Below are 27,631 nucleotides of genomic sequence, written 5' to 3'. Positions count from 1 at the left end.
GTGGCAATATAGCTCTCTGAGACTTAAGCATAATTACTTTATCTCCTTCTGTTTTATTTCTCTAAGACAGTGGTTTTCAACCCTGTCTGCACATTAGCCTCATCTGGAGAGCTTTGTAAAATACCAATGTCCAGGGATTACCCCCACTGGTTAAATCAGAATTTCTGGAGGTGGGGCCTGGGCAGTGGCATGTTTTCGAAGCTCCACAGGTGACTCTAGCTGCAGTATGCTGTGAGGTGTCCATCGAGGGGCTTTAGTGGGGGCTAGAGGAAACCACACCTAACTTGGAGCAGGGAAGATTTGGCATTGCTCCACGGTTTCATCCTCTTTGACCTTGAGCACGTTACTTTGTCTTTCTGGCCCCTGATTTTCTTGATAGAATGAGGACCACACCTTCCTGCCCACCTTCTGCCCCTGGTTTGAAGTCATTTATATGAAAGGGCTTTGTAAATTCCGAAAGGCTACATGAATGCAAGAAAATATTATTAGCATTATTTGTGTTAGCCCTTTGTAGAGACCAAAAAAATGAGGCCAGAGGTGGGTGTATAATTACAGCAAGGCCATAGTGAAAGAAAAGCTGCAGGGCATGTACTGTTGTGTGTGGGCTCTGATTCCTGTTACTCTATGATTCAGCTTTGCAAAGAATTGTAACAGCTATATACGATGTCAGAGGGGTAGAAAATTGGGGGGTTTATCACTTTGTGAGGGGTGTAAATGTCTAGCTATTACATTGTTTTGTACACCTGAAACTAATAATAATAAAAAAGCAACCATATCCAGTAATGCCTGTGCTTATAGTTTCAGGAGCTGACACTAGGTGGTGTCTGATCCACGGCATGGATGGCTAAGGTATCATTTGAGGACATTTTGTTTCCTTTGATTAAAATAAAATTATTTACTGACAGAATCATTTATATATCAAGACAAGAGTTTAAATGCCCTCCTCACACTGTCTTTGCACAATCGGGTGGTGGTTTTCATTCTGCTCAGAGACCCCTTCTTAGATTCCTCCTCTCCTGACACTTCTGGCTATTGTAATAAACCCTCATTCTGGGGCCTGACGTTGGTTCTGCCAGCTCAGATTTCAGAGCAACATCAGAAAGCTTTGCTTGTTGGCAGGGTACCAGGGAGAGGCCGGCTTGGCTCCTCTGCAGACTTAATTAGCTCTTGAGCTCCTCTTCTGTCAATCTGGCCTTCTCTGCTCCTCCCTCCTCCCTTGCATTTAAGGAGGAGAATCTCATTTTCTGCTCCCAAGGGCCCATTCTTTGCAAGTCACTTCAGCTTTCTTTCCTGTCTGTGATTAGGAGAGCAAGATGGAGATGTCATGGTGGGTAATTGTAAAAGCTGACTGACACTTTTTCTTTCTGCCGTTAAGGAAGAGTGACTTTGGTAACGAAGCTAAATCATTCATTCCCACTGTCTTTGAAACTCACCCCGTGCACAAGTTACTTTGCATAAAATAACTCAGTACTTGCACAGAACCAACCCAGCAAATTTTTATCGGGTTTTCCTATAAGAAGTTGGTTGTTTGATTTTCTGTTTTTACCTCTGTTTCTAACTGTTTGAAAACACATACACAGTTGTGGATTATGGCTTTAGTTTATGGAAATACACGCAACATTTGTTTGAGCAACACACGGAACCAAATTGTTTACCTCTGGGGAGGGGACTAGGTGTTTGAGCTGGTCCATATTCTCATGTAAAATCTCCTATGGCAGGGAAGGCTTGGAGACTCTTTAGCTGATTTGATGCTGTCTTATTTCACTCCATCTGACCTTAAAGAATAGATGTAGAGGGAAAGGGGCACTCCTCACTCCACCATCTCACTAGCAGTCTAGGTCCCCAGCTGTCCTTTTCTTAGGCTTATGGGAGGTTAGGGGCGTAGACAGTGGGTTTTTCAGGTGAGATACTCAGGTAAGGACCAAGGAAAGTGGCCACTAGGAAAACTGCTGGCTGCCGTCCAAGTGAAGTCTTTACTGGCCCATCAGGATGAACGGCTTGAGTGGTGACTGGGTGTAGGTGGGAGAGACACTTTGTTTGAGTGGAGGCTGGGACCCTGTTTGTATCTCTGTGTGGTGGGACTCTAGGATGAAGCCCTTCACGGTGGTCTTTTTGTCAGGTTCTCCCCACCCCTGGCTCCTCCCAACTGTATGTCCTCCCTCTTCTCGGTCAGTTTCCCTGGGATCATCACCCAACTTCCTGCCAACCCACTCTGATGATACCTTCCTCCCTTCCCTTCTTCCTAGAACTTTCCTTTAAATCTCTGAGAAATCCTTCCTTTACCCAGAGGCAAGTCCTTTCTTCTCTCTCCTTCTTATTCTTTCATTGCAGACTGTGATGGCCCATTAGACCTGATCCTCAACCAACCAAAGACCAGGTCTCTCTTCCGGGACAGGCAGGTCCTAACCTCCCAACCTTTTCAGTAGGCAAAGATACATAGCAAACACAAAACAGTTAAAGTTTCATCTTACAATGATCTGACCATTGATAGACGACCTTTTCATGTTTAAATAAAAGCACATCTGAATAAAACAGAAGTTTCAAATCCAGGCATCCTAGTTTTGCCTTTTGTTCCAGCTGCAGTAAGCAGCTTTCTGGAGCAGACTTTTCTGTCCCACTTCTAGGATTTTGCACATACTGTTTCTTCTGCCTTTGAACACCCTTCCTTTCACCAACCCTTTATGTCTTTGACCTTTATCTATTCACATGGTTCCCTTTGGGCATCTCTTCCTCCTATAAAAGCATATTTCTCAGACAAAGTTATTTATTACCATGTAATAAACTTAGTCAACTCATGAATGAGGTGTGGCTGCAGTAATGGTCTCCAATTTATTCACATCTTGCTGTGTCTACACCTTTCCACCCTGCTTGGCCATGGCATGCCCTGGCCAATGGGACGATAACAAAAGAGATCTAAGCAGAAACTCCAGAAGTACTTGCATATTAGTGTTTGTCATCACTTGTTGCTCTTGGAATCCAGCATCTACTGTATAAAAAGCTTGAGCTAGCCAGCTGGATGATGAAACACAAATGGCTCACTGTCTCTCTTGCTCTGATTGTCAACTGGCCAATCACTGGACATGTAAATGAAGCCATTTTAGATCATTTACGTACCATCTAACTACAGATGCATAAGCAAGCCCAGTAGAGATTAGTCATGCCATCCCTGACCAGAAGCACTTCCCAGCTAAAACAGAATTATGAACTAAATAAGTGGTTCTTGTTTCAGGCCACTCAGTTTGGAGTTTTGCTATATAGCTGAAGCTAACTCATACATGAGAGAATCAGCAGGGAGAAAAATTAGCTGGTTCACTAACGATATGAGAAACTGGAATTTATACAGTAAATGGAAAAAGAATCTTGAACTAAAATGGCAAATTCAGTATAAAACTGGTTAATATCCAACAGGGCAATAAAAAGTAACCTTTGGAGTTATCTTCTGTGGAAGACTCAGAGATACTCGTGTTTAGGAAAAGAAAGTAAAAGTTTAACTTCAAAGAATGTCAGGAAATAAGGTTTTAGAAAGACTGGCCTGCCAAATATAAAACATAATGAGCATTTAAAGGAAAACAAGTGCAATATTACACAAGTTGTCAAGTGTTGCCTTTTCATGGTGAAAAACATCAGCTTTCTCAGGCTATAGTAGTATTCCCAAAGGTCACGGCATACCCTCAGTTTTCAACATAGGAAAAATCACGGATATATGGATTTTGTTAGGGAGTTCAGGTTTATGAGAAATAGTCAAAATTTTATGATGTACTGGACCAGAGTCAGACAAGGTGAACCTATTATTCTTGCTCCCCTCCTACCCCCGGCTGTGGTATATAAAGAACTTAATCGTTCTGGAAATGGGAAGTGTCAGTGTCAGTTTTTATTCTACACTTATTTATTGGACAGAAAAAAAATCATCTCTATCAGTTTTATACGAGTTAACTTCTAATGTTATGTCTGAGCTCTAATCAAGAGTTTGTCAAACAAAGATGCATTCCCCAAGACAGCCAGATGACACTCAGGTGGACTTTTTAGAAAATGCTCCAGCGTGGCATTAAATGGTCACAGAATCATCGTTTTGTCTTATTTCCAAGTCACGGATAATATTCCAAACAGAACTTTCCCTGACCCAGGAGACCAGTGTAGGTGCCCCTCCCTTTGTGCTGTCACAGCACCTAAACTCACTTATCAGTCTATTTTTATACTGTCAGTGCCTGTTGGTGAAGTCTCCTTCTCTAGACTATGGCCTTCTTGCAGGTGGGGACATAAGGACATTTTTTCTTCTCACTGCCATTGCAGGTCCTGCCTTTCTAGAAGGATTTTCTTGAGCTTTGTAATGCAAACTGGGAACCTGGTCCAGAATTTCCATATAGGAAATGCTTAGGAATGCTGAAATGGTTGGAAGTGGGGAACTTGAAAATATATTTGAGGTTGATCATGTCTATTGTCAACATGAAAGAATGGGGAAAAAGATGAAGACTGTGGGAGTCTTCCCTTCCCCTCATGCTGCTTAGCGCCCGCTGGGGAGAAGTGGGGAGAGAGGGGTGCAGAAACCGCTGGATATGTGAATAGATGGGAGAGAAAGGAGACTTCGAAAAAGTTTTGTGGTGGCCCACCTATCCATACCCTTTTGCAGAGTTAGGAAATACAAAATGTAAAGAACTTGGATTTTCAAATTAGTTTATTATTTAAGTTAACCTATCTAAAATTGACATTTTGCAGGGGAGGATGTACAGTTCTATGACTTTGAACCCAAGTAGGGTTTGTTTAACCACCACCATGATCAGGATACAGAGCAGTTCCATCACCTCAAACACCTCCCTCACGCTATCCCTTTGTAACCACACTTTCACCTCTGCCCTAACCCCTGGTAGGCACTGATCTTCCCCCATCACTGTGGATTTGTCTGTCCAAGCATGTTCTGTATTTTTATAGTATGTGACCTTTGAGACTGGCTTCTTTCGCTCATCAGAATGCCTTTGAGATTCATCCAAGTTGTGTCTATAATACATTCCTTTTTATTGCTGAGTAGTATTTCATTGTTTGGATATACCATATTTTGTTATTGATTCACCCCTCAAAGACATTTGGGATGCTTCTATTTGGGGCAATTATGACTAGAGCTGCTATAAACGTTGGTGGGTTTTGTGTGAACATAACTATTTGTTTTTCTAGAGTAATTATACAGGAGTAGGATTCCTGAGTCATTGGGTAAGTGTATGTTTAACTTTATATGAAGATGGCTGTGCTATTTTCCATTTCCACCAGCAATGAATGAGCATTCCTTGCCAACACTTAGAATTGTCGGTATTTTTTATTTTAGCCATTCTAATCAGTGTGTTATGGTATCCCAGAGTGGTTTTGATTTGGATTTTCTTAATGACTGATGATGTTGTATATATTCACTTTCATATAGTGAACTTTGGTGAGGTTCTTATTCAACTCTTTTGATCATTTTTAAATTGGGTTGTTTTCTTATTGCTGAATTTTGAAAATTCTTTTTATATTCAATTCTTTATATATTCTGGATGAAAGTATTATGTTACATATATAATTTGAAAATACTCCCCCTCCCATTCCCTTTACAATGTCTTTTCCAGAGGAAAAGTTTTTAATTTTGATGAAGGCCAATTTTTAAAAATGGATCATTCTTTTGTGCCATGTAGAAGAACTTTTTGTCTAACTCAGCCTTGCATTCATGGGATAAACTCTATCTGGTCAAGGTGTATTGCTCTTTTTATAGATTGTTGGATGTAATTAGCTAATATTTTATTGAGGATTTTGAATCTATGCTCCTGAGGGCTATTAATCTATAGTTTTACTACAGATTTATTATAGATTTTGTCAGCTTTGGTATAAGGGTAGTCCTGGTCTCATAAAGAGTCGGGAAATGTTTTCTCCTCTGGTATTTTTTGGAATTGCTATTATTCTTTGAATATTTGGTAGAATTTTCCTGTAAAAATATCTATGCCTGGAGACTTGTTTTACAAATTGTTTTAAACTACAAATTCAATTTTCAAAACAAGTTGTAGGACTATTGATATTATTTCTTTCATCTTGGGCAACTTCTGGTCATTTCTGGCTTTTCAGGAACTGGTCCATTTAATCTAACGTGTCAAATTCATGTCCGTAGGGTTGTTCATAGTATCACCTTATTATCTGTTTAAGGTTACAGGGTTTGTAGTGATATCTCTGTTTAATTTTGGATACTGAGTATTGTTTTCGTTTTCAGTTTTGCTACAGGTTTATCAATTTTATTGACCTCAAAAAAACCATTTTTTTTTTGTTCTTTTGATTTTCTCTATTGTTTTCCTGCTTTCAATTTCATTAATTCCTGCTCTTATCTTGATTATTTCTTTCCTTCTGCTTAACTTGGATTTATTTTGCATTTCTTTTGCTCATTTTTAAAAGTGGAAACTTAGATTGTTCGATTCTTTTCTAATATAAGCATTTAAAGCTATCAATTTTCCCTCTGTACATTGCTTTAGTTATATTGCAAAATTGGTTGTATTTTCTTTTTTGTTCACTTCAAAATACTTTCTAATCTCCCTTCAGATGTCCTGTTTGGCCCACATATTATTTCGAAGTGCATTGTTTAATTTCCAAGTGTTTAGACATTTTTTTCTGTCATCTTTTTATTATTGATTTCAGTTTAATTCCATTGTGATCAGAGAACATATATTGTATGATTTCAAGTCATTTAAATTGGTTAAGACTGTTTTATGACCCAGTATATGGTCTATCTTTGTGAATGTTCCATGTGCACTTGAAAAGAATGTATATTCTGCTGTTGTTGGGTGGAGTGTTCTATAAATATCAGTTAGATTCAGTTGGTTCGTGGTTCTTCTATACTGATAGATAGAACTGAAGAATTATAAACCAACTTTGTAGTTGAAACCTTGCTGATTTTCTCTTTACTAGTTCTATCAGTGACTGAGAAAGGAGTTGAAGTTTCTAACAAATTGTGAATTCATCTATTTCTATTTCTTTTTTTAGTTCTGTCAGTTTTGGCTTCATATTTTTTGAAGCTCTGTTATTAGGTGCATATACATTTATGGTTGTTCTGCCTTCTGCTGAATCAACCCTTTTATAATTATGTAATGTTCTGCTTTATCCCTGGTAATTTTCTTTGCTCTAAAATTGGCTATGTCTGTTATTAATGTAGACATCCAACTTTCTTTTAGTTTGCATTGTATATCTTTTTCTATTTATTTACTTTTAACATACCAATATCATATTTGATAATGAGTTTCTGCCTTCTTATTGTATTTTTTAGTATTCTATTTTAATTTTTCTTTTGTGCTTTGGACGATATATTTTTTCCAACAATGTTTTAGTGGTTGCTCTAGGGATTACAATATACAGTAGTACCTCGGTTTTCGAATGTCTCCATTGACGAACATTTCAGTTTACGAATGCCATAAACCCGGAAGTAAATGCTTCGGTTTTCGAACACGCCTCAGAAGTCGAACATGTCATACAGCTTCCGCTGAGTGCAAGATCCTGAGGCCTAGCTGTTGGCTGTTTTCGAACGTTTCAGAACTCAAACAGCCTTCCAGAACGGATTACGTTAGAAAACCAAGGTACCACTGTAAATACTGCACTTACCTTTTGTTGATTTACTTAGACTCAATATTGCACCACTTCTAGTAGAATGTAGACACTTTCACACAATGTTTGTGCCTTTGCACTTCTCTCTTACATTGTAGTTATCTTACATCTTACACCTATGGACAACACCTATAAACATGCCATCAAGAAATTGAGTTATTTTGGAATTAGTTTTGGTTACTTAGCTCTGTTTGTTTTCACACTGACCTGAGACCTAACCAAATACATGGCTGTAAACATGACATATGCAATATGGTGAACATGTTTTTTAAATAAAGGAAAAATGTTTATAGGACAAATTTTTATATATACACCCAAAGTGGGTGTTGGCATTTGGTAACCATTTTTCAACATTTGTAAGGAGAAATGGGGTGTGTGTGGGGCAACTGGAGAATCAGGGAAAAAGATGGTGCTTCAGCTGAAATGTAGGTTAGAAGAGTGAAGAAATAAGATATCCAGGGCAGATTGAGGAGATGAGAAAACTGTGGATGGGTTGAGGGAGGGGAGAGTGTTTAAGAGCCATGGACCTCTTAGTTTCTCTATTTTGATACTCAGAGAAGTTGGAACAGAACGAACTTTTGTATGATAGGGATGAATCCCAGCTCCACCACTCTGAATCCTTTGACCCTGTGAGGGTTACCTCTCCTCTTCCTGCCTTAATTTCTTTATAAGATAGTCCTGTTGAAGATGTTGTACTCTCCAATCTGCTCAGGTGATTCTTTCCCCAGCCTTTGTTAGTTTCCACACACACACACACACACACACACACACACACACACCAGTCACACTCTGCTGAAAACTGATTAGAACCCTCTGTAGCTCTCTCTCTCTCTCTCTCTCTCTCTCTCTCTCTCTGATACTTTGCTCTTTGAACTCTAGCTATCTTGTTCTCCTTGGATTTTCACCTCCATCTCCTCACCTCAGGGAGCCTGGCAGCCTTTACTGGAATTCCTCCTCTCTGCACCATGGCCTGTAAATTCTCTCAAGGCAGTAAGATGGAGGCAATTATTGGGCTCACCTCATTTGTTACCCAACTTTTGTGTATCACTGCCTTTCACTGTCTGATGCCCACTATCTTAGGAGCTATCATTTAATATGTTTTGTTTGTTTTGGTTATTTCAGACAGGCGAGTAAATCCTGCCTCTGCTACTCCATCTTGGCCAGAGTGGAAATTTTATCATTTACTATCATTCAGAGGGTCTCAAACTCGGTGTATGTAGGAATCGCGTGGTGGAGCTATTAATAAAGTGCAGATACTTCTACCAATAATACTGGAGCCTGGGTAGGGAGCAAAGAATGTGCATTTTAGTGCGATGCGCTGACCACAATTTCAGAAGCACTGGTTTCAAACTTCCTTTCACCTTTGGCCCACAGTGTGCTTTATAGATCTCAAAGTGCTCTGGAATCAGATAGCTTGGTTCTAATCTTCTTATCGCTAACTGTAATTTTGGACAAGTGTCTCAACATTGCAGGGTTCTAATAATTATCAAAGTGGATAAATTGTGTAAAGTGCTAGCACGTGGTTTATCCACTTTGATAAACAACCAATGCCATTTATTATTACATGTATTATCTCATTTGATGGTTATCAAAGCCCCATTTGCAGATGAAACTGTAGTCTCTGAGGGAGATTGAATGATAAAGTTAATTTGGTCAGCAAATTGCAGAGTTAAAACTAGAATCCAGGCCTGACTTCTAGTCCAAAGCTCTCTCCACTTCAGCTGAGTCTGAAATATAGGTAAAGGGTCACCAGCAAGGAGAGACGGACCACAGGTGACAATGACTGTGTGTGAGTGTGTGTGTGTGTGTGTGTCTGTTTGTGTTTGCAATAATGAGGGGAAACTTTGCATTACACTTTCCATGAGAGCCAAATCAGCTATTAACTTTCTACTTTGTGGGCGCTACCACCAAAATGTGGTATTTTATATTATGCTAAGTACTCGACTACACTCCAAATTAAAGCCCCTTTCCTGGAGTTCCGTTTGTGGATGCCTCTTGTGTGACTCTTATTCTACCTCCAACATTCAGGGTATTGGAAGTGTATGTGTCGGGGTGGAGGGGAGGGGATGACTCTGGACTTACGATCTGGCTCCTTTGCTACCTCCCTCAGTTCTACCCCCATCCCCCATCTGCTCTACTACAGCACATTCAGAAACTCTTCAAGGGTAAAGCTATTTATAATACAGAGTAGGATCTATTTATGGATAAGGTAAATAATAAGACACAACCTCAGACCACTCAACTAGCTTACTTGGTTCAGGTTTGAAGCATTTAATTGCCCACTCCAAGTAATCCACCCTTTCTGTTACCCTTTCTTGCTTTTCTACTTTAGTTTCATCCCCAGACCTTCTCTGAGTTCTCCTTGTGAGCTTTCTTGGTTTATGGGTAACAGATTTTTTCTTTCCTATTCAGTACCAGGTCTACCGAACCCATTTCAAAAGTTAGACATAAAAATCATGAAGATTTTCACCATGTCAAGTAAGCCAAGAAGAATTTAGAATAAAGTTATAGCGGAAATACAAGTATTATAGATTTAACAAAGAACTACATTGATTAGTAAGTTTGTAATTAAACGGCTCTTTCCAGTTTGAATCACTTGTGGCACAGGCATGGGGGCCATGATTTGAGGTGTCCATTGATTGTAGAGGCTGGCTCATCTGCATAATTGTCCTCTGACAGTTGCTTATATCAACTGTAAATAATAGGAACAATAGATGGATTTCATCTCAGGAACCAGTTTCAGTGGGCTGGTGGTGCCCCTGGCAGTGAAGACCTGGGTGAAAGCCATGGCATGCCCAGAAACACTGTTACATGAGCCTCGACTGATGGCTTCCCTTGGCTCTGGAGGCATGTGTTGGGGGGATGTGGTTCATAGGCTGGGTTTGCCATCACTGTTAGAGTCAGCTTCCAGGGATCCCCGCCACTTCACCGCATGTGTGTGCTGGAATGCTGCAAGCAGTGTGAGAGAAAGGAAAGAGTGGAATAAGCCAAGCTTCACCCAAGCCTTCCCAGCATAGAATCAAGTGCCACCTCCCATTTTGTTTGTACCTTTCCAAAGCCCCTCACGTATGATACCCAACATATATCTCAAACAATCCTCTGGAGTGTATGGTGCAGGCATTAATATTCCCATTGTACAGAAGAGGCACAGAACTCGATTCCCCTGGCTTTCTGACCAGTTGCTTTGGCTCGGTCCTTGAGAGGGTCCTTGTTTCACTGTTAGTCTGTGCCTTCACCCAGAAAGGATGAATGAGGCGGCAGAAAGAGCAGTAGGTTTAGGAGTCAGAAAATGTGGGTTCCAGTCCAGGCTTTGTCAGTCACAAACTGTGTGGCCTTGGGTGCGTTGTTTAACATCCCCTGGCCTCAGTTTTCTCACATGGAAACGCAAAGCTTAGACAGGAGTGGTGCTTCCTAATCTTAAGTACAGATGTTTAGACATGGCTGGACTTGCCTGGCCATTGTCGGGGTGAACCTGGCAGACGTCCACAGGCTGAGGAACCTCCCTGGAGAGAAGGGCTACCAGCCACGAGACAGTGTGGCCATCTGGGGATCCATGCCATGTGCTGCAGGGGGAAGCAAACCCACAGGGAAAACGATGCCAATTTTACTTGAAGATTTGGAGACATTTTAAAAGCAGTAAACAAACACAAATGTGTCATGGAGTAAATGGCAACATTCATACAAATTTTAAAGATACAAAGAAGTCTTAAAGAAATGCGGTGTTTGTGGCAGGTCTGTCCCAGCTCCATCCCCAGTCCAATCCTTCTCTCCTCTGTCTTCAGGCACCTTGGTCAACAAGTATCCTAAGCGACCAAGAGAACAAGTATCCTAAGCGACCAAGAGGCCCATCTAGCCCAAAGCAGTAGCCAGGCCTTAGTCGTTGGTCGGGAAGAGGGAATCCACCACGTGCTCTGCCTCCAGCTCCACGCTCATGAATTTGTGTCTGAACAGGGGTTCCATAGGCAGAAATGGGACAAGTCATTTCTCTAGCACCTTGCATCACATTGTGGCCTGAGCAGCGTGATTTTGAGATTGATCTGACCCAGGGGAACAGAGGCTCACTCCTACACTCTACCACAGACCGTTAGCCTGGTGTCTTGTGGGGCTCTGGTGTATTTAGTGGTGAAGACTGAAGACTGACTCTTGTGTTTGCAAAAGGTGGAGGTGGAGTGGGTAGGACAGTCACCCTGGGAAAGCAGGAGCTGGAAGGAGCTGAAACAGCAGCCAGCTGCCAGGCCTCAGGCCTCACCTGATTTGGTTTGTGAGATACCCTTTGGGGACGCCCAGAAACAGAGGGAGAGTGGAGTTCATGGAAGAGGCAAAGACCTGAGTGGGCTGAGGTTGGGGGTTGAGCGGCAAGAGCCCGCAAGCACTTTGTGTGTTGTTTTACTGTTTTCTCGCACTACCTTCATTAGGCAGGTGAGGTCTGAAGTCTCTCCTTCCATTTGTTCCTCCCCAGATCCCTAGGGGTTTATGGTGGTGGTAATGGATTGTTTTAAATGTTTCAGATACTCTAATGGAAATCCTAATACATCTGTTTTCTGCTTTTTGCATAGCCAGTTATGGATGTGATTGATGAATAAATCATGGGGAAATGAATGAATTATTCCTTAATGATTAGTCTTGTCTTTGGCAGACAACATATTTCAAGACAAGGGAGATTTGGGAGAAAAGTAATAAAGGAGCATCTTGATGTTGAATCAGTTGGGAAGTAACACAGATCAGAGGCTCCATAGGGTTCTTTCCAGCCCCCAAACCCTTCCAGTGAAAGGCTGCACTGGTACCACCAGGGGCTGTGGTACCAGTGGTACAGTGGGAGTGACGGAGAGAAAGGTGATGTTACAGCCATTTCCTCCCATCTCTGCAGATTTAGGAAGTCACTAGGTCAAGAGCAAGAGATGGTCTGTGTGAGCATCATGTTAGGGAGAACCCACTCTCTCTCTTCTGAGTCACGACGCCCAAGGCAGAAATTCCAAAACACTGGAAAAACCCAGGATCTAGGGGCAGCATGACCGCTTAAATTAATAGAACTTTTCAGCCCAGTGGTTCTCAAACTATAATGCACATCAGAATCATTGGGAGGACTTTTCAAAAAGCAGACAAATGAGCCCAACTCCCAGAGTTTCTGGTTCAGAACGTCTGGGGTGAGACCAAGAAGTTGCACGTGTAACACAGTACCAGGTGATACTGCTGCCACGGGTCCACTTTAACAAACACTTTCTCTCCCCCCTCCCCATTTGCTCCCATCTCAGTTTCTCTCTTCTGTGGCTTTTCTATCACCCCGCACCATCTTCCCCGCAACTGAGACAGGTTAGCTAGCAGGTCCCTAGGTAGACAGGGAGGTCCCTGGCGGAATAAACAAAGACAGCCATATCCTGAAATCCCGGTTTTGAAATCACTCCTTTGCTCCAGAACATAATGTAATAAGGCCTTGAGGTTAATCATAAAATTCCTTTTGGCCTGACAAACGGAGCAGATCTGATGGATAAGTGGGTTATTTTGCTAATTCTTTCAGGATGGGCAAGCAGAACAAACCTGGTAGACGAATTTCATTAGAAGGCGCCAGTTCCCTTCTTCAAACAGCTCCCCTTCCCCAAACAGGCAAGAGAAGGTATAAAAGTAAGAGCTTTTGCCTCAGTCACAGGGTACCCCCATTCAGGACCCCCTCCTGCTCAGGAGCTCTGACCCTTTGCTTTCAATAAATTATCTTCTTTTCAAAACTCTTTGCCTCTCCTGGGTCCGTGTTTCCATTCTTCGGTTTTGATCCTGGCACTCACCCACTCACTCCATGTCCTCTACATCGTTTGGGGACTCACAGAGACATAGTCCTCCTTCACAACCATCTCACTCCCTCAGTGCCTTTCACCCCTTATTCCCTGGGCTCCTCCTGCCTTCTCCCTCCTTTTCAGTACACCAGCTCCAGCAAACTCCCACTCCTGATTTTCTTCCTAACAATGGGAAACTTGATTTTCTTGGAAACCCAAATGCAGGTGAGAGAGGAAGAAAACCCAGTCCATCCCCCAGGCCAGCAAAGGACACTAGTTGCAGGCGATTCGGGATAATATGGGCTGGTCAGACTCACGGTTGGTCATAGCTGACAGAACCACCTGGGGCTAGTGTGGCCTGGCCAGGACTCCATGTGACAGTAGGCAAGGTGTGCTTTCCTGCACCTGGGAGACACTGGGGGATGGGAGCCACCCAGAGGGCAGCCTCCAAGCACAAGTTCAGCTTCAAAGATCCTTTCCAGCAGAAGTTGTAAGACTTGAATGTGCATGCAGCAGAATCCCCTGGAGGCTTGTTAAATGCAATCGCTGGGCCCCATCCCCAAAGCCTCTTATTTTGTAGGTCTGGGATTGGAGCCCCTGGGGCTCAAGTGAGCAAACTGGGATGAGTTGCTCATTCTACTAGGGCTGGAGATGGTGTCATTCCAAAAGTTCCCAAGTGAGGCTGTCACTGCTGGTCCCAGAACTGCACTTTGAGAATCATTGCTTCATTGTTCCCAGATATCTGGAGCTGGGGGTTGTGTCCTGGACTCTTCAGAAAGAGAGGCTCTGAGAAGTGGCCAGGATTCAGACTCTGGAGAGCTGCAGTTGGGAGGTAGATGTGGACATGGGATCTTTGAGCAGAGTCTGAAATTCATGGAGAAAAGGAGGGCTGGTCGGAAAGAGGGGGTCAGGTGAGAGGACATCGGGGCTAGGGCTGTGTGTGAGGTGGGAATGCCCCAGGGAACAGAACCCTGAAGGCCTCACCCTCCCTACTATGGCCTAGGCCTATGGCTGGGGCTAGAAGCAAAGCAGGTGAAGAGGAAAAATGGCTGCTCAGTGGCTGGGGGCTGATGCCGGAACAGTCAGCTTGGGGAAGGAGAAGCAAGGAAAGAAAGACACGGAGATACTTGTCAACGGGATACCTGTCATTTGGAAGCAGAGTCAGGCCAAATTCAGCAAGTATAGAGTCTGTATGTTAATTATTTCTTTGCATGTTGACTCAGGGAGTTTGGGGGCACATAGCCCAGCAGGGTGGGGCATTGCAGAAATGGTGGTGGGTGGGAATAGGTACCTCATTTCCCCTTTCCTTTCCTGAAAATTACCAGCTTCAGATACTAAAGGATCTCGGGTATGATCCAGGGTGAGTGAGGCCAGAGGTGAATATTTGTTGAATAAATGAATGAAGGAAAGAATGAATTGTGGCTGCTGTGAAGTCTGCGACAACTACCACAGGGCTTCCCAGGTGTTGTCCTTGACCATGTACAATGTGCTTTCTCATCTAGTGACACCTTGGCACCCCCAGGCTGGTACAGGTCTTCCCCACAGCCAAAACTAGAGAACTCCTATAAAAACTTTCATAAGCCGAAGTGGCATAAAGCAAAGTAATTACCATTAATTTATATGAAAAACTTTTTGAGTGTTTCCAGACCCCCACATTACCCTACCAAATCATACCAAATAACCCAGAAAACATAAACTGACACTAACATAATAAGAGCCGGGATATAATAAATACACAGCCTGTATAAAGTAGAAACAATGCATGTACCGTGTAGTCTCACCTATTAGAAAGACTACTTTCTCCGTAAGTATAACTTAATGGAACACCACGCTTTGTACACCCATCACTCCACTGAAGCGGTAGACTTTCCATTTGATCCATTCCTGGAGGCTAAGAGACCACTTTGCTACTAGCAGAACCAGTAGTAATTTCAGCAGCTTTCAAGATTCTTTCTGTGTGCAAATAGTATAAATGGTGGATGCAGGCAAATTCAACGCTCACGTAATGTCTTTATTTCATTTACCGTGATTGAAATGCTTAATTACATCCAGTTGTACACTCAGCCTAATAACCTTACGAGCTCTCTGAGGCTTTTCTGATACCTTAGGACACATCTTGTTAATGGATGCATAAGATAAATTGAGATAAAGCACAGATGCTCACAGACGTAGTTCAAAGCTATGGAGGCTTGATGCTGAGTGTAGGTCCCAAGGGCAGGAGCTCGGCTGGGCCAATTTTGCTACTCCTGCTGCATGCTGCCTCTACAACCGCTTGAACATGCTAGTTTTGCTTTTAAAAGTGGGATACCTATATTCATAGCAGTCTGAAACTTCCATCCAAATATCCCTGACAAGGAGTGACTTACTCTTTCACTTCTCTGCCAGACGTCATTATGTCTACCAGGAACTAACACGACCCAAGCCTATGCTGAATGCTTCCAAGTGATGAGATGCAGACCACAATATCACAGACAGGTTTTTCCCCCAAAGCTGCCTAATCCTCCTTATGACATCCTTTTCTTCTCTGAGAACAAGAGGTTGTTGCTAGACGAAGCAAGCTGAGCATATCTGTGTTAAGTCTCTGGTACCCGGTCAAGCTTGTCTGTCTGACTCCCTTTTCCCGTAGGGTTGGGTTTTACCCAGAAAGCTCTTTGGTTCCTCATGCAAACGAATTTCTAAGACAGCCTCAACAGTGGTGGACTCAACTTATGATCCAGCCAGGATAAGCTCTCCTTTTGCCACCATGCTGCAATTTCACTGAGAAATGAGTTGAATCCTAGGGGTTTCAAGGCTACTAACTGTGTGTGCTGCAGACTGCAGAGCTGGAGGGGACCCATACTTCCTCCTAGGATGCCCATCTTCCCCTGGGTGTGTGGGTTCCTGTTGGTCCTCTCTGCAGAAAACTGTGGGGAGAAGCTTATTTGAAGTGTGGACTTGATTATTAGTGGCAGACTTGACTTTAAATAGCTTTCAATGACATAGATCTGCTAGTCCTAGAATCCTTAGGAGTCTGAAGAGATGACCTAAAATGCTCTACTCTACATTTTGATTTCTACAAAGGGGAAACCATAGGTTCTAAGGAATTTGCCTATTCAGGAGGTTGTGGAGGTCTCAGAAGGCCAGAGCTGAATCACATTTAATCCTGCAATTGTGATGTAATTATCACTATCCCCTAATAGGCGAGGATCACCAAGAAGGCCACTCAGCCTGCAAGTGGCTGAGTCAAACTGAGTTCAGGTCACTGAAAAAGCCCAAATGCCCTCCAGGGGAACAGATAGGAGGAAGGGCCACAGAGATGGCCCTGGAAAGCAGTAGGAGGCTCCCCAGGCCCAACCCCTTGGAAGAACTTTCTGGGAGGATGAGCCCAGAGTATCGCTAGCCTGGCTCCCTGGGGCCCTGCCCAGTGGAAATGCAGTCTTTCTGTTTCTTCCTCTCTGTCTGCCCCACCTTGCCTCGCACTCATGTGCTCACGGCTCTGGCATCTGCAGTGACAGAGTAGCGTGGGGGCCTGGTCAGGAGCACAGCCAGGTTGAGGCCTGAGGCATGATGGTTCATGACTCACCTGCTGCACGGGTATGCCTCACCTCCCCTGGCTGCAACCCGGCTTGCTTGCTCTGCCTGGGGCTCAGCAGAGCTCTGCAGAAGCCAGACAGCAGTTTATGGAGGGGAAAGAACACCTGACTGGCAGCCCGGAGCCCTGGAGCCCTGGAGACCTGGGCCCCCATCCTGGATCTGCTGCTTGCTTTTCAGCTGCTTGAACTTGGGGAGGTTGCTTCACATGCTAGCTTCAGTTTCCCATCTCTAAAATCACAGGGTTGCTCAAGATCCTTGCTCTTCAAAATGTCCTGAGGCCTAGCAGCAGTGGTAATCACCTGCGAGATTTTTAAAAGTGCAGAGCCTCAGTCAGGCCCTTCCCCAGACCTACTGAATCAGAGTCAGCATTTAACAAGATCCCCAAGTAATCTGCATACAGTTTGAGCTGTTCTCATAACCTTTCAGATTGAGTTCCGTGCTTGTGGCCTCTAATTCTCTGCCGTAAGGGGTCTCTGAGCATTGTTCTGGCAGCTGCTCAGTTGCACACTAAATTTTGCCCCAGAGGGCTTGCCCCCAATTTCCACATGTATTGCCTAGGTGTGCCTTCTCAGTTCTAGCCCTTAATCAGGGCTCCCAGAGGGTTGATGATAAATTCCAGAAAGCCCTCCTCTGTGGACCTCCCTTTCCTTCCAGGAGACTAACGCAAGGGCCAGTAAGTAATCAGCTGGAATTGCATTCAATTCATCCCCTACTTCTATTAGCACAGATTTACTCTACACTCATTCCCCAAAGCAGTGGACAGATGTCCATCCTGCAGAAGCATGCCCTGTAGTTTGGGGGACAATCCAGGAGTTGAACAAGTGCACTAGATGGAGAACCATCATACATGCATTTAAATTACAAGCTAAGAGCCAGGTGAAAGAGACAGAGAGGAAGATGTAAGTAACATGAGAAGTTCCCTGGAGTGAGCATGACGTGAGAAGTCAGAATCTGCCACTGCTGCTCTGCTAATCTCAGTTCCCCAGCCTCTCTCAGACAGAAACATATGTTTTGGGCTGAGTGCAATCCTAGTTTTTCAAGATTTGCATATTTTGAACAATGTGGCTGCTTTGAAATAAAAGCCAACTATTGCATTTGGTTCTCAGCCAAAGAAACATAAACCTGTTCTATTTCTAGAATAAAAAACCCAACTGTGTTGGTCTCATGAAAAGACGTTATGTGGCCTTCAACACAGTATCTTCCTAAGGAATTGTTCCAAATGATATTGATTATATGTGACTTTTCCTTCAGTGCTAATGTTAGAACTTCTAGTAAGAGGAAATGTTTCCTTAATGTCAGGTCAGAAACACAAAGAAATGTTTAACGGGGAAAATCAATAGGATTACAAGTGAAGATGGTCAAAGAAGATTCTGAGTAGGAGGGGAATCTTTTTTCTTCTCTTTTATGATATCTCTTCAAGTTTCTGAGTCCAGCCTAACTATAAGAAGCCAGGCTGGTGGTTGAGCACAGAACTTCCAGAAGATTCCATGGTATCAGGATAACCATGTATTGTCTGTGTCACACCAGGCTCTATGCCTTCCTTCCAGGAGGTGCTGCAGCAAATGTAGAATTCCAAGATTTGCACAGAGGCAGGTTAAACTCTTGGAAAGAGGATGATAAAACTGGGAGTTTGAGAATTTTTATAAGACCATGCAGACTCAGAAACATGTTAGATCATGTTTTAACAAAAGGCCAAATTGACTTCTTTATTTAGGTAACTCTCATACCATAAAATATTGGAGGCAGCCTATAAGAAACATGTACATGTTTAGGGTGAAAAGTACAAAATTAGACCAGTGTAAATATAAATTAGTGAAGTAGGTCAAGCACAGGTGGTAAGCCTCAGCCAGTCTGATTAGCCTCTAAAGGTTGTCCCTCATTGTTTGCTGTAGTTGGGCTGCATTTGACTAGACACAATTGAATTAAGATAAATAGAGTCCTGCTCTTAGGATCAAGAAATGAATGACACAAGGACAGCATAGCTGAGGCCACACTTGCTTGTCAGAAAATGCCGAGAGGGTTTCAGTTGACTACAAGCTCAACGTGAGCCACCTGCACACCTGGTTGTGCAAATGGGTGGAGCTGTGTTATTATCAATAGTACTCAGTGGCCAGCACCAAAAGGAGCAGTCTCTCCCACCCAGCACTGGCTGTGCATTTGCTTTTGCAACCAACACATTGAAATATGCTCCCATGTGCCAACTGGATGATACCAAGAGATGGATAAAGTGGAGCCCTCCAGGGGCTCACACAGTCTGTTCAAAGAGCCGAAGAGAGGTAGCAACAATACAGTGTGATACGTGCTCGTAGGGGATCCCGTGTAGCCTTTTATGCTTGGTTCCAATTGTTAGTTTTTAAAAGGACATTGACAAGAGGAGTAATAGGGGACAGGACTTCTCCTTTAGTGTCTAAGCCCACAGCAGGGTTGCTGCAGTAAAAACTCCAGTGAGACAACTTTAAGGCTTTGCAGGCCCTCAGAGACAGATGAGGCACCAGCAGTGGCATCAGTAGCCTGGTGCAGGGGTGCTGGACTCTTGATGGAGCCTGGAACCTTGCCGAAGTCTGGCATTTGTGGCCATTCGTGGGCATCCTAGTATCTGCTTTGAAAGCCTCTGCTTTGCAGCCTCTAGTTCCTCCTGGACACGTTAAACAGTAGGCTGCAGAGAGGGGCATCTTCTCGCTTTGATGCTTCTCGGGAAGAAGGGACCTGTGTTGAATAAATAAAGATGAAATGGATCAGCTTAAGACTTGAAAATGTCATTTCAACCCTGTGTGTGGTGAAATAAGCTTGGTTCTTGGAGTCAGCTAGACTTAGGTTTCAATTCTGGAGCTACTCCTCGACTGCACCATTTCCGTGGGCTATTTGAGACTCAGTTTCCCATCTGTAAAGTGGGGATTTGAATCCCTAACTCAAGAGGTGTGAGCATCAAATGAGAAAATATGTGATTGGCCAAATAAATACCGAGATGCTCATCAAATCTTAATTCTCTCTCCCCACTCTTCCTTGCAGGCAAAGCTAGTATCTCTCTGTGGACTCTGGAGTCTGCCCCCCACCTCTACCTTGGACACGGCCAGACATCCCTCTGTGAGAGTTACTTCCGTGTCCGCTTTTCCTCTCTACTGGCTCCTCTCCTCCTCATAAGCATCCTGCTCAATTTTCTGTATCCCTTCCTCTGAAAACAATCATTCTTCAAAGAAGCTGTGTCATCATAGCCTTACCCCTGTCACTTCATTACCAACGATTCTGAAGATTCATCTGCACTCACTCTTTATACATCTTAGCAGCCACTAGTCTCATTTTTGTCCCCACCATTTACTGATAAAGTCTCATTGCTAAGTCCAATCACCTTTCCTCAGGGCACAACATTTTTGGTGGCTCTGAGGCTTTTGTTTTTATTTTCCATCAGTGTAATTTTTTTTATTAGTTTCAGGTGTACAAAACAATGTAATAGTTAGACATTTACACCCCTCCCAAAGTGATAACCCCTCTCCTCCAATCTGCTACCCCTCTGACATCGTATATAGCTGCTACAATTCCCTTGACTCTGAGGCTTTTAATGGTCAGTCCCTCCCACTATTGATATCATGTTCTCCTTCATCCCCTTTGCCACCTGCCTGTTTCATGCTCCCTGATTATTACTGGGAACTCTTTGGCTCTCCAGTCTGCCTTCCTTCAAACATGGTTCAGCGTTTTGACTTCGGCTTCTATAGAAAGTAACAATGTCTAGGTCAGGGGTCAGCAAACTATTTCTGTAAAAGGCCAGATAATAAGTATTTTAAGCATGGCAGGCCAAATGGGTTCCCTGGCAGTTACTCAACTCTGTCGTTATAGCACAAAGCAGCCACACATGAGTGAATGATCCTGCCTGTGTTCCAATAAAACTCCACTTACAGCAACAGGAGGAGGGCCAGCCAGCTTTGGCCCATGGGCTGTAACTTGCCAACCCCAAGTCTAATGGAAAAAGTCTGAAGAATAGGGGCAGATACACCTGGCTTCACAATCTGGCTCCATCACTCACTAGTTCCATTATGTTGGACAAGTTACCTAGTCTCTATGCTCCTTCACAGGCTTATCTGTAAAAGGGGAATGATAATGATAATAATATTTTCTTCACAGTGTTGTTAGTGGGATAACGTACAGGGCTTCTTTCAGTGAATCTCAGGGTTCCTCCTTCTACCTTCCTTCCTTCCATTCCCCACTCCCCCACACCGTGTTTGCTTCCCTTTTTTCTCGACATTCTCACCTTCTACAAACCCATCCACACTCATGTCTGCAACCCTACCTCCATCTCCATGCCTGACCTGCCTTCCAAGTTTAAAATCTGCACATTCAATGTCAATTGGTTAGTTCTGCTCATAAACACCATTTGCATCTCAAACCATTTGCATGTGTGAAGGAAAACACATCATTTTAACCAAACCTGTGCCTTCTCCCAACCTCCCTCATTCTGAGGATGGCAATGTTTTCTGAAACATTTGACACCACCATTCCCCTGTAGACCAGGACGGGATGTCTGCTGAGCCTGTCTGCCCTCCACTCACACTGTCCCCGTCCTTCTCCTCTCCTTTCTGTGGCCCTCATTTCAGTTCCATTTCTTATCACCTGCTGCCTGAGCTCTCCCTGTCTGAATGCTCTCCCTGTCTCTATGCCCATCCTCTCTCACCTGTTCTGCACACGACACCAAGTTACTCTTCCTCAAGCAAAGCCGAGTCATGTCACTGTCCAGTCCCTAAAGTTATCAAAGCCTCCTTCATGTTTTCCAAGTGTCAGAATCCTCATCTCACTTCTAACATCCTCAGGCAAACACCCATATCACCAGTCATGTGCCTGCTCACTCTTTCTGAGACACTCTTTAATTCTTTCCATGCTGCAGCCCTTCCCTCTGGCTCTTTCCAAAGGCCATCTCTGCTGGTCATGTTCTTACCTGTGTCTCAGGACCCAGGCCAAATATCTGAAGCCACAGCTCTCTTCCCCACCCAGCTGGGAGAATCTCTTCCTCACCTCAGCTTTCAGAGCCCTGTGCGAGACGGTGCTTATCTCATGGTATGCATTTTCCATTTTCTGTGTATTTTTTGTGAGGTAGTACGTACTTGCTTCATAGCGCTCTCTAGATTACAAATTTCTCCAGGGATTAGAGAAATGTTTGGCTCTCCACACAGCCCTAGCATGCAGGCCTTTTTACCTGGCTCTCCTCTGAACTGACCTCACAGCTCCCCCGGCCCCCTCCGTGGGTAGAGAGGAGCGTCCGTGTGTAAGAAAAAGTCCATGCTGAGAAACAAGCTTCACTTTCTAGGGCTCGAGGCTGTGAGCCTTCCATGCCTTTCAGCTTTGATTGCTGGGGAGTGCTATGTTTGTGTAGGTGTGAGTTTGGTATGTGTGTGGCAGGTGGCAGGGTGTGTGTGTGTGTGTGTGTGTGTGTGTGTGTGTGAATAGGATGGATGTGGAGTGGGCACAATGTGAGTGCTATGTTGGTGTGGGCAAAATATGTGTGTGCAGTGGGGGACAGATGCATGTGCTGGTGTGTGGGAGGTTGATGTGCATGTCAGGTGCAGGTGAGGAGAATATGGGTGCATGGGGCGGGGGTTCTGTGCACAGAAAGTGTATGTGTTGGGTGTGATGGATATGTGTTGTGTATGGGCAATGGGAGAGGTAGGTGTGCATGTAGGTTGTGTGTGTGTGTGTTTATGGGAGTGTGCATGTGTTCATGAGGTATAAATGAGGGGAATATGGGTGTGTGTCCATGAGGGGAATGTATGAGGGAGGGAGTGTTGATATATGTGTATGGTGTGTGTGTGTGTGTGTGTGTGTGTGTATTTGTGGGGGAGTATAATCTTACATCCTCCTATAAAAGGACAAGAGTCCTCACCTGACTTTGCCAGGGGACCTTATCTACAAGAAATGCCCAGCAAGTGGAACACAGAGCAAACAAAGCTTCAGAAAATACAGCGACCAAGTGATAAAATCAGATGGCCTGATGTCTCACTTGATACACAGTTGGGCTATAAAAACAAGCCATTCATTCCTGAAGTTCCTGAAAGGGATCCCTTTGAGGTTTAGTGGCCAGGTGGTCTCCAGAGAAGCATGTAACCTGCAGGCCGAGGGCTGTGGGGGGCCAGGCCCTGCCCTGTCCTCACTTGAGTTCTGTACCAGACCTCCTGGCAGGGATGTGAACCCCTTATCGCTGAGGTGGGGTGTCCTAGCAAACGAGACTCTGAGACTCTGAAGGACGAGCTTGGAACAGTAACATCAGTCTCTGAATTCAAGGTGCCGTCTTTCCTTTTACTCCACTTAGAGAACCGGGGAACTGGCAGAGCCAGTTACAAACTGCCCATAAATCATGAATATGGTTGGAGATTACACCCATGCCAAAGGTCACAGAAATAGGGGACTGACACGAGTTGTTTTCAGAAATGTCTTTTAGCATCAGAACTTGTATTCACATCAAGCCTTATAAGAAAGTTCAGTAGATAAAACCCTGGAAACCCTGGCTGTTCTGGGTGCATGTGTATGTTGTGGAGTGGGTGGGGTGCTGGATTCCTGCCTCCTCGCTCTCCCCCCACTCCAGCCCCTCAGGGGCCTTCACAGAGCACAGTTTGAGACCTCTCCCGGGGACCAGATGTCTTACTCTAAAGGGAAGTAAAATGATTGCCTAGGGTCTCAGCCCACATTAATCTATCACTCTAGGTCAGTCCCAGACATTGCAGGGGATGGGCTGGTTTGGGGACTGAAAAGGTAAAGGTGACATTTGCACGATTGTATTCACCGGACACCACCGTGGGTCTCACAACTTTTGAAGTCCCTTTGAGCCTAGACAAAAGTCTGGTGTTCTGGGGCAGCTCTCCCTCTCACATCTGCTGGAAAATCTCAATGCCAGACACTGCCTTCCGATTGATCTTAATGCTTCTGGGATGTCATTCTTGGAGGACTGTCTCACCCCTCTGTAATGCCCCAGCTACCTGCATCGTGACACAGTTTATTTAAGCATCACTGGTATAGTGCTGTACACATACTAACCCACTTCATCCGGACAACATCCTTATGAGTTATGAGCTATTATCAGCATCATTTCTGAAAATGGGTTATTATTAGCGCCATCTCCATTTTGCAGATTTGGAAACGGGCATGGACAGGTGCAGTAACTTGCCCCAGGTCACATGGCTAGCACGGGACAAGACTGGATTCAAACTGGACAGTCTGGGTCTTGGCCCGTGTTCTTTACCACTGGGCTATTGACCTTCTTTCTTTCCAATGAGAACACGATGTGCCAGGGGAAGGCGCCCCACACTGGGACCTCATGTTGTTTGGGCAAGTGACTTAGCTCCCGAAATGGGCTTGAACTGGTCATCATCATCATCATCATCATCATCATCATCATCCCATTTATATCTCTTTAATAGCTTCTTATTGTTCTTAAAATAATGACCAAAATCCTTAAGAGGGCATTCAAGGCTCTGCCTGATCTGGCATCTGCCTACATCAGGGCCTTAACCCTCTCCTGCACTTGCCCTCTGCCCTTCAATTTCCCTGCTGTCTTTTATTCCCTGCTACCCCAGGACCTTTGCTCAGGCCATTACCTCTCCCTGAAAGACTCTACCTTCTAGGTCAGTTTCTGTATTGAATGTTCTCATGGAGAGATGTTCCTTATCTTCCTAATCTTCACCTGACTCTGTTACTGTACCTCCATTAATGAGAGTATTTGGTTAATATCTCACCTGATGGGAAACTCCCCGAGGGTAGAGATCTCATGTGTCTTATTTTTCACGTCCGCAGTGCCTTACACATCCTTGTGAATGGAGGAGCAAATTAGGGATCCCTTCTTGCTTTGGCATTTCACGATGCTAATTATAAAGTGACCTCCACCACTACCAATTTGAGGTACACCAAGGTACTCCCAGATGGGACTCTGGGTGAGTTTACTCACCCCATATTTTATGTTTAGTTACAACACTTGACATGGGTAAGAGCCACATCGTTTGCAAAGAGCCTTTACCTGACTTGGCTATTTTTGATCCTTGCAACAACAGGGACAGGTAATATTATCCTCATTTTACAGATGAGGATACTGAGGCTCAGAGCATCACGTAAACTGTCCTATGTCACCCAGTGAACAAGTGGTGCTGCTCAGAGTGGGATCCAGGTGCTCTGACTTGTCATTTCTTTTCCTTTCATCTGCCAGGGACAGGTTCACCCCTCCCCACTGAAACTGCTTCAAACTGCTGCTCTTGTCTCTCAGTTCTGAGGGTCAGATGGAATTCCCCAGAAAAGACACAATGATTTTTTTTTTTTCCTTTTTCCAACCTGGCAATGACCTTTGTTCTTACACCCAGCCCTCCAAAGGGAGTGCCCAACTGTGCCTGAATGCAGGTCCCTGTCCACCTGGGAAGCAGGGTATGACGATCACAGACCAACTGGGGCTCCCATTTCAGTCCCTTGGGGACAGCTGCCCATCTCTGATTTAGGGTGTGGGGGCCAGACCAACTCTATCTTTTTGGTTCCCTGTCCATGTGAAAAATCTTACAACTGTCTGCCTCCTTGGTTACATGTGGTTAACCAAGCCACTGGCCTGGCTGCAAAGTGCAGCTCGGTCAATAAAAACTGGTCAGCCATCGTCTCTTGACTTCGGGGTCTCCCAGGTCGGCCGCAGGAGGTGTTGACTGCAATGGAAGCGTATGTGAGGAGGGTGGAGTGGGGACACTGCTGAGAGAGGGGCCGGGTACACTAAGAGTGGACATGGAAGCCGGTCCTGACCCTTCCTGCATGTCCCATCTGGGCAAGTGAAGGGAGAAAGCTAGTGAGAAAGGCTGTTCTGGGTGGTTCTGCTCGGTTTCCTCCCATCGCAGCCCAGCTTGCATCCATGCAAGGGTACAAACAACCATTGGGGAACTTTCCGTCATCTCCCAGTGCTACCGGCTTTTCTCCCCAGCAGGGATTCTCCCCAACAGATACTCAAGAGGAGCATTTTTCTCTCAAGTTCTAAGCTGAAGGGATAACTTCCTGTTCCATGTGGCAGAACACTCCATGGAGTATCAGAAGTGGAAGGAGCTGTTGAGACCCTCTTTCTGGTTTCCAAGAGAAAAAAGGTCCTCAGGGGAGAAAATACCTGCTCCATGTTCTCCTGGCCAGCCAGAGACCAGGCTGACAGAACCCAGGCTGGGCACTACCTTATGTCGCTTGCACATTCAGCCTCTGAAGGCCCGTCCTGCCCCTGCTCACCTGAGTCTCCTCGGCCACCGCTCCAGGCAGGTCTCATGTGCACTCACCTGGTCCCTGGTGGGGCATTCTGGGCGGGAGGGGCAACATGTCCCTGCTCCTCTGACTGCCCACAGCCCCAGCTTCACAGGAAGCCTGCATTCCTCTTCCTCTGCCCACAGCCAAACTACAAGTCCAGTTTCTCAAGAGACAGCTCGATATTGAGGGAATACCAGATGATCCAGAACAGCAGGCTGAAAGCCAGGATCAGGGCCCCTGAGTAGACAAAGAAGTCCCAGTAGTCGAGCGGTGCGAAAATGCCCACCAGCAGCAGCACCAGGCCCGCGGCGTCGATCAGGAGGGCCAGGATGAGGAGGCAGGCACACCGCCCGGGGTTGCATCTTCCCCAGGGCTGCCCCAGGAGCATCGCCCCAGAGCAGCAGCAGCGTGAGGCGCCCAGCTGCACTCCCAGAGGTGATTTGCATGGGAGGGTGGTGGCCCTGCGTCCTGCTGCCTTCCCTCCCCGCTGGGTGTGAGTAAATGAGTGAGCAGACTGTCTGTAAGCACAAGGAAGTACAGGTGGATCTACCTTTACGCTCACGGCAGCCAGTGGGGCAGGATATTTCTTAACTGTTTCATGGTTCAGCAGTGATCCTGACCCAAACAGCCTGATGTCACTGTTCATGGGACTGGCCTTCGCTGGGGCCAACCAAGTTACATGGCAGAGGAGGCATCAGGCTGTCTTTGGATGGATTTGCAATAGCCCAGGGCTGGGAATGTTGAGCCTGCGGACCTGGAAGCGGGGCTGCCCTGTGCCTTGTTCTCTGACTCTGAACTCCTGGGCAAGTCCTGCCAGGTTTCTCAGCCACAGTTCCCTCAGCTCATGTGGTAGTGTGGGGCTTTCATTCCTCTTCTGCCCTACTCTTCTCAGTGGGGGCAGGAGATTTCTGTAAAAGGTTGGAATAGAATTTGCTGACGTAAAGAGATTTTGAAATGTGCTGTAAGGATTTGTCAGTGTTAGCAAGAGAAGTTTCGTGTGTCCACTCTAGAGACCCTCAGACCTCAGCCTGCTTCAGTAAGGCTTTTCACAGAGATGCCAAAGACTGAGGTGACGGAAGGCGGAACACGAGAGAAAGGACTTCTGGCCTCTGTGTGGTAAACTGGGCGTGGACTGAAAGGCAGCTCCAGGCCAAAGTCAAGAAATGTTTACCAGGTTCTCTGACTGTGTTTTCTAGACTGAGTAACTTCACGTTTCTCTCTGTCTTGGGGACACTGCATGCATCCCCAAGGGGTGAGGTGTAAAACAGGTGGTCTTATCATCATGGCCACTCACAGGGGTTTCCGAGTGAACAGCAACTGAGGAAAACACAGCCACAGCCTCCAGGCACTTCAGCAGGGCTACGGACAGCTGCCTCCCCCGTCCCTGAATAACTGCCTTGATCTGGGCACCAAACCTCTCGGGGATGCAATTTCCCCACACAACTGTAAGAAATAATTTCCAC

At 45.0% G+C, this 27,631-nt stretch overlaps 1 protein-coding gene across 2 annotated transcripts; it reads right to left on the bottom strand.

Annotated features, from left to right (window-relative positions):
- Positions 1 to 15,197: 15,197 nt before the first annotated feature.
- Positions 15,198 to 26,708, bottom strand: TMEM238L (transmembrane protein 238 like). 2 transcript variants are annotated; one of them, XM_074320043.1, is made up of 2 exons: positions 26,154 to 26,708; positions 15,198 to 19,646 (listed from the first exon to the last, which is right to left on the bottom strand). In XM_074320043.1, the coding sequence occupies exon 1, from the start codon at positions 26,554 to 26,556 to the stop codon at positions 26,317 to 26,319; it is 240 nt and encodes a 79-aa protein (XP_074176144.1). In that variant the 5' UTR covers positions 26,557 to 26,708; the 3' UTR covers positions 15,198 to 19,646; positions 26,154 to 26,316. The 2 variants fall into 2 exon arrangements, with proteins under 2 accessions (XP_074176144.1, XP_074176143.1); XM_074320042.1 differs by having other exon boundaries at positions 26,201 to 26,707.
- Between the last annotated feature and the right edge of the window lie 923 nt (positions 26,709 to 27,631).

Source organism: Rhinolophus sinicus, linkage group LG15 (assembly GCF_036562045.2).
Source record: "Rhinolophus sinicus isolate RSC01 linkage group LG15, ASM3656204v1, whole genome shotgun sequence".
Classification (NCBI taxonomy): Eukaryota; Metazoa; Chordata; class Mammalia; order Chiroptera; family Rhinolophidae; genus Rhinolophus; species Rhinolophus sinicus.
The sequence above is the reverse complement of the archived record's forward strand: the minus strand, read 5'-3'. Positions and strand labels throughout refer to the sequence as shown.

Coding starts and splice junctions, on each gene's coding strand:
- TMEM238L (XM_074320043.1), bottom strand. CDS start 26,556: ATGCTCCTGGGGCAGCCCTGGGGAAGATGCAACCCCGGGCGGTGTGCC.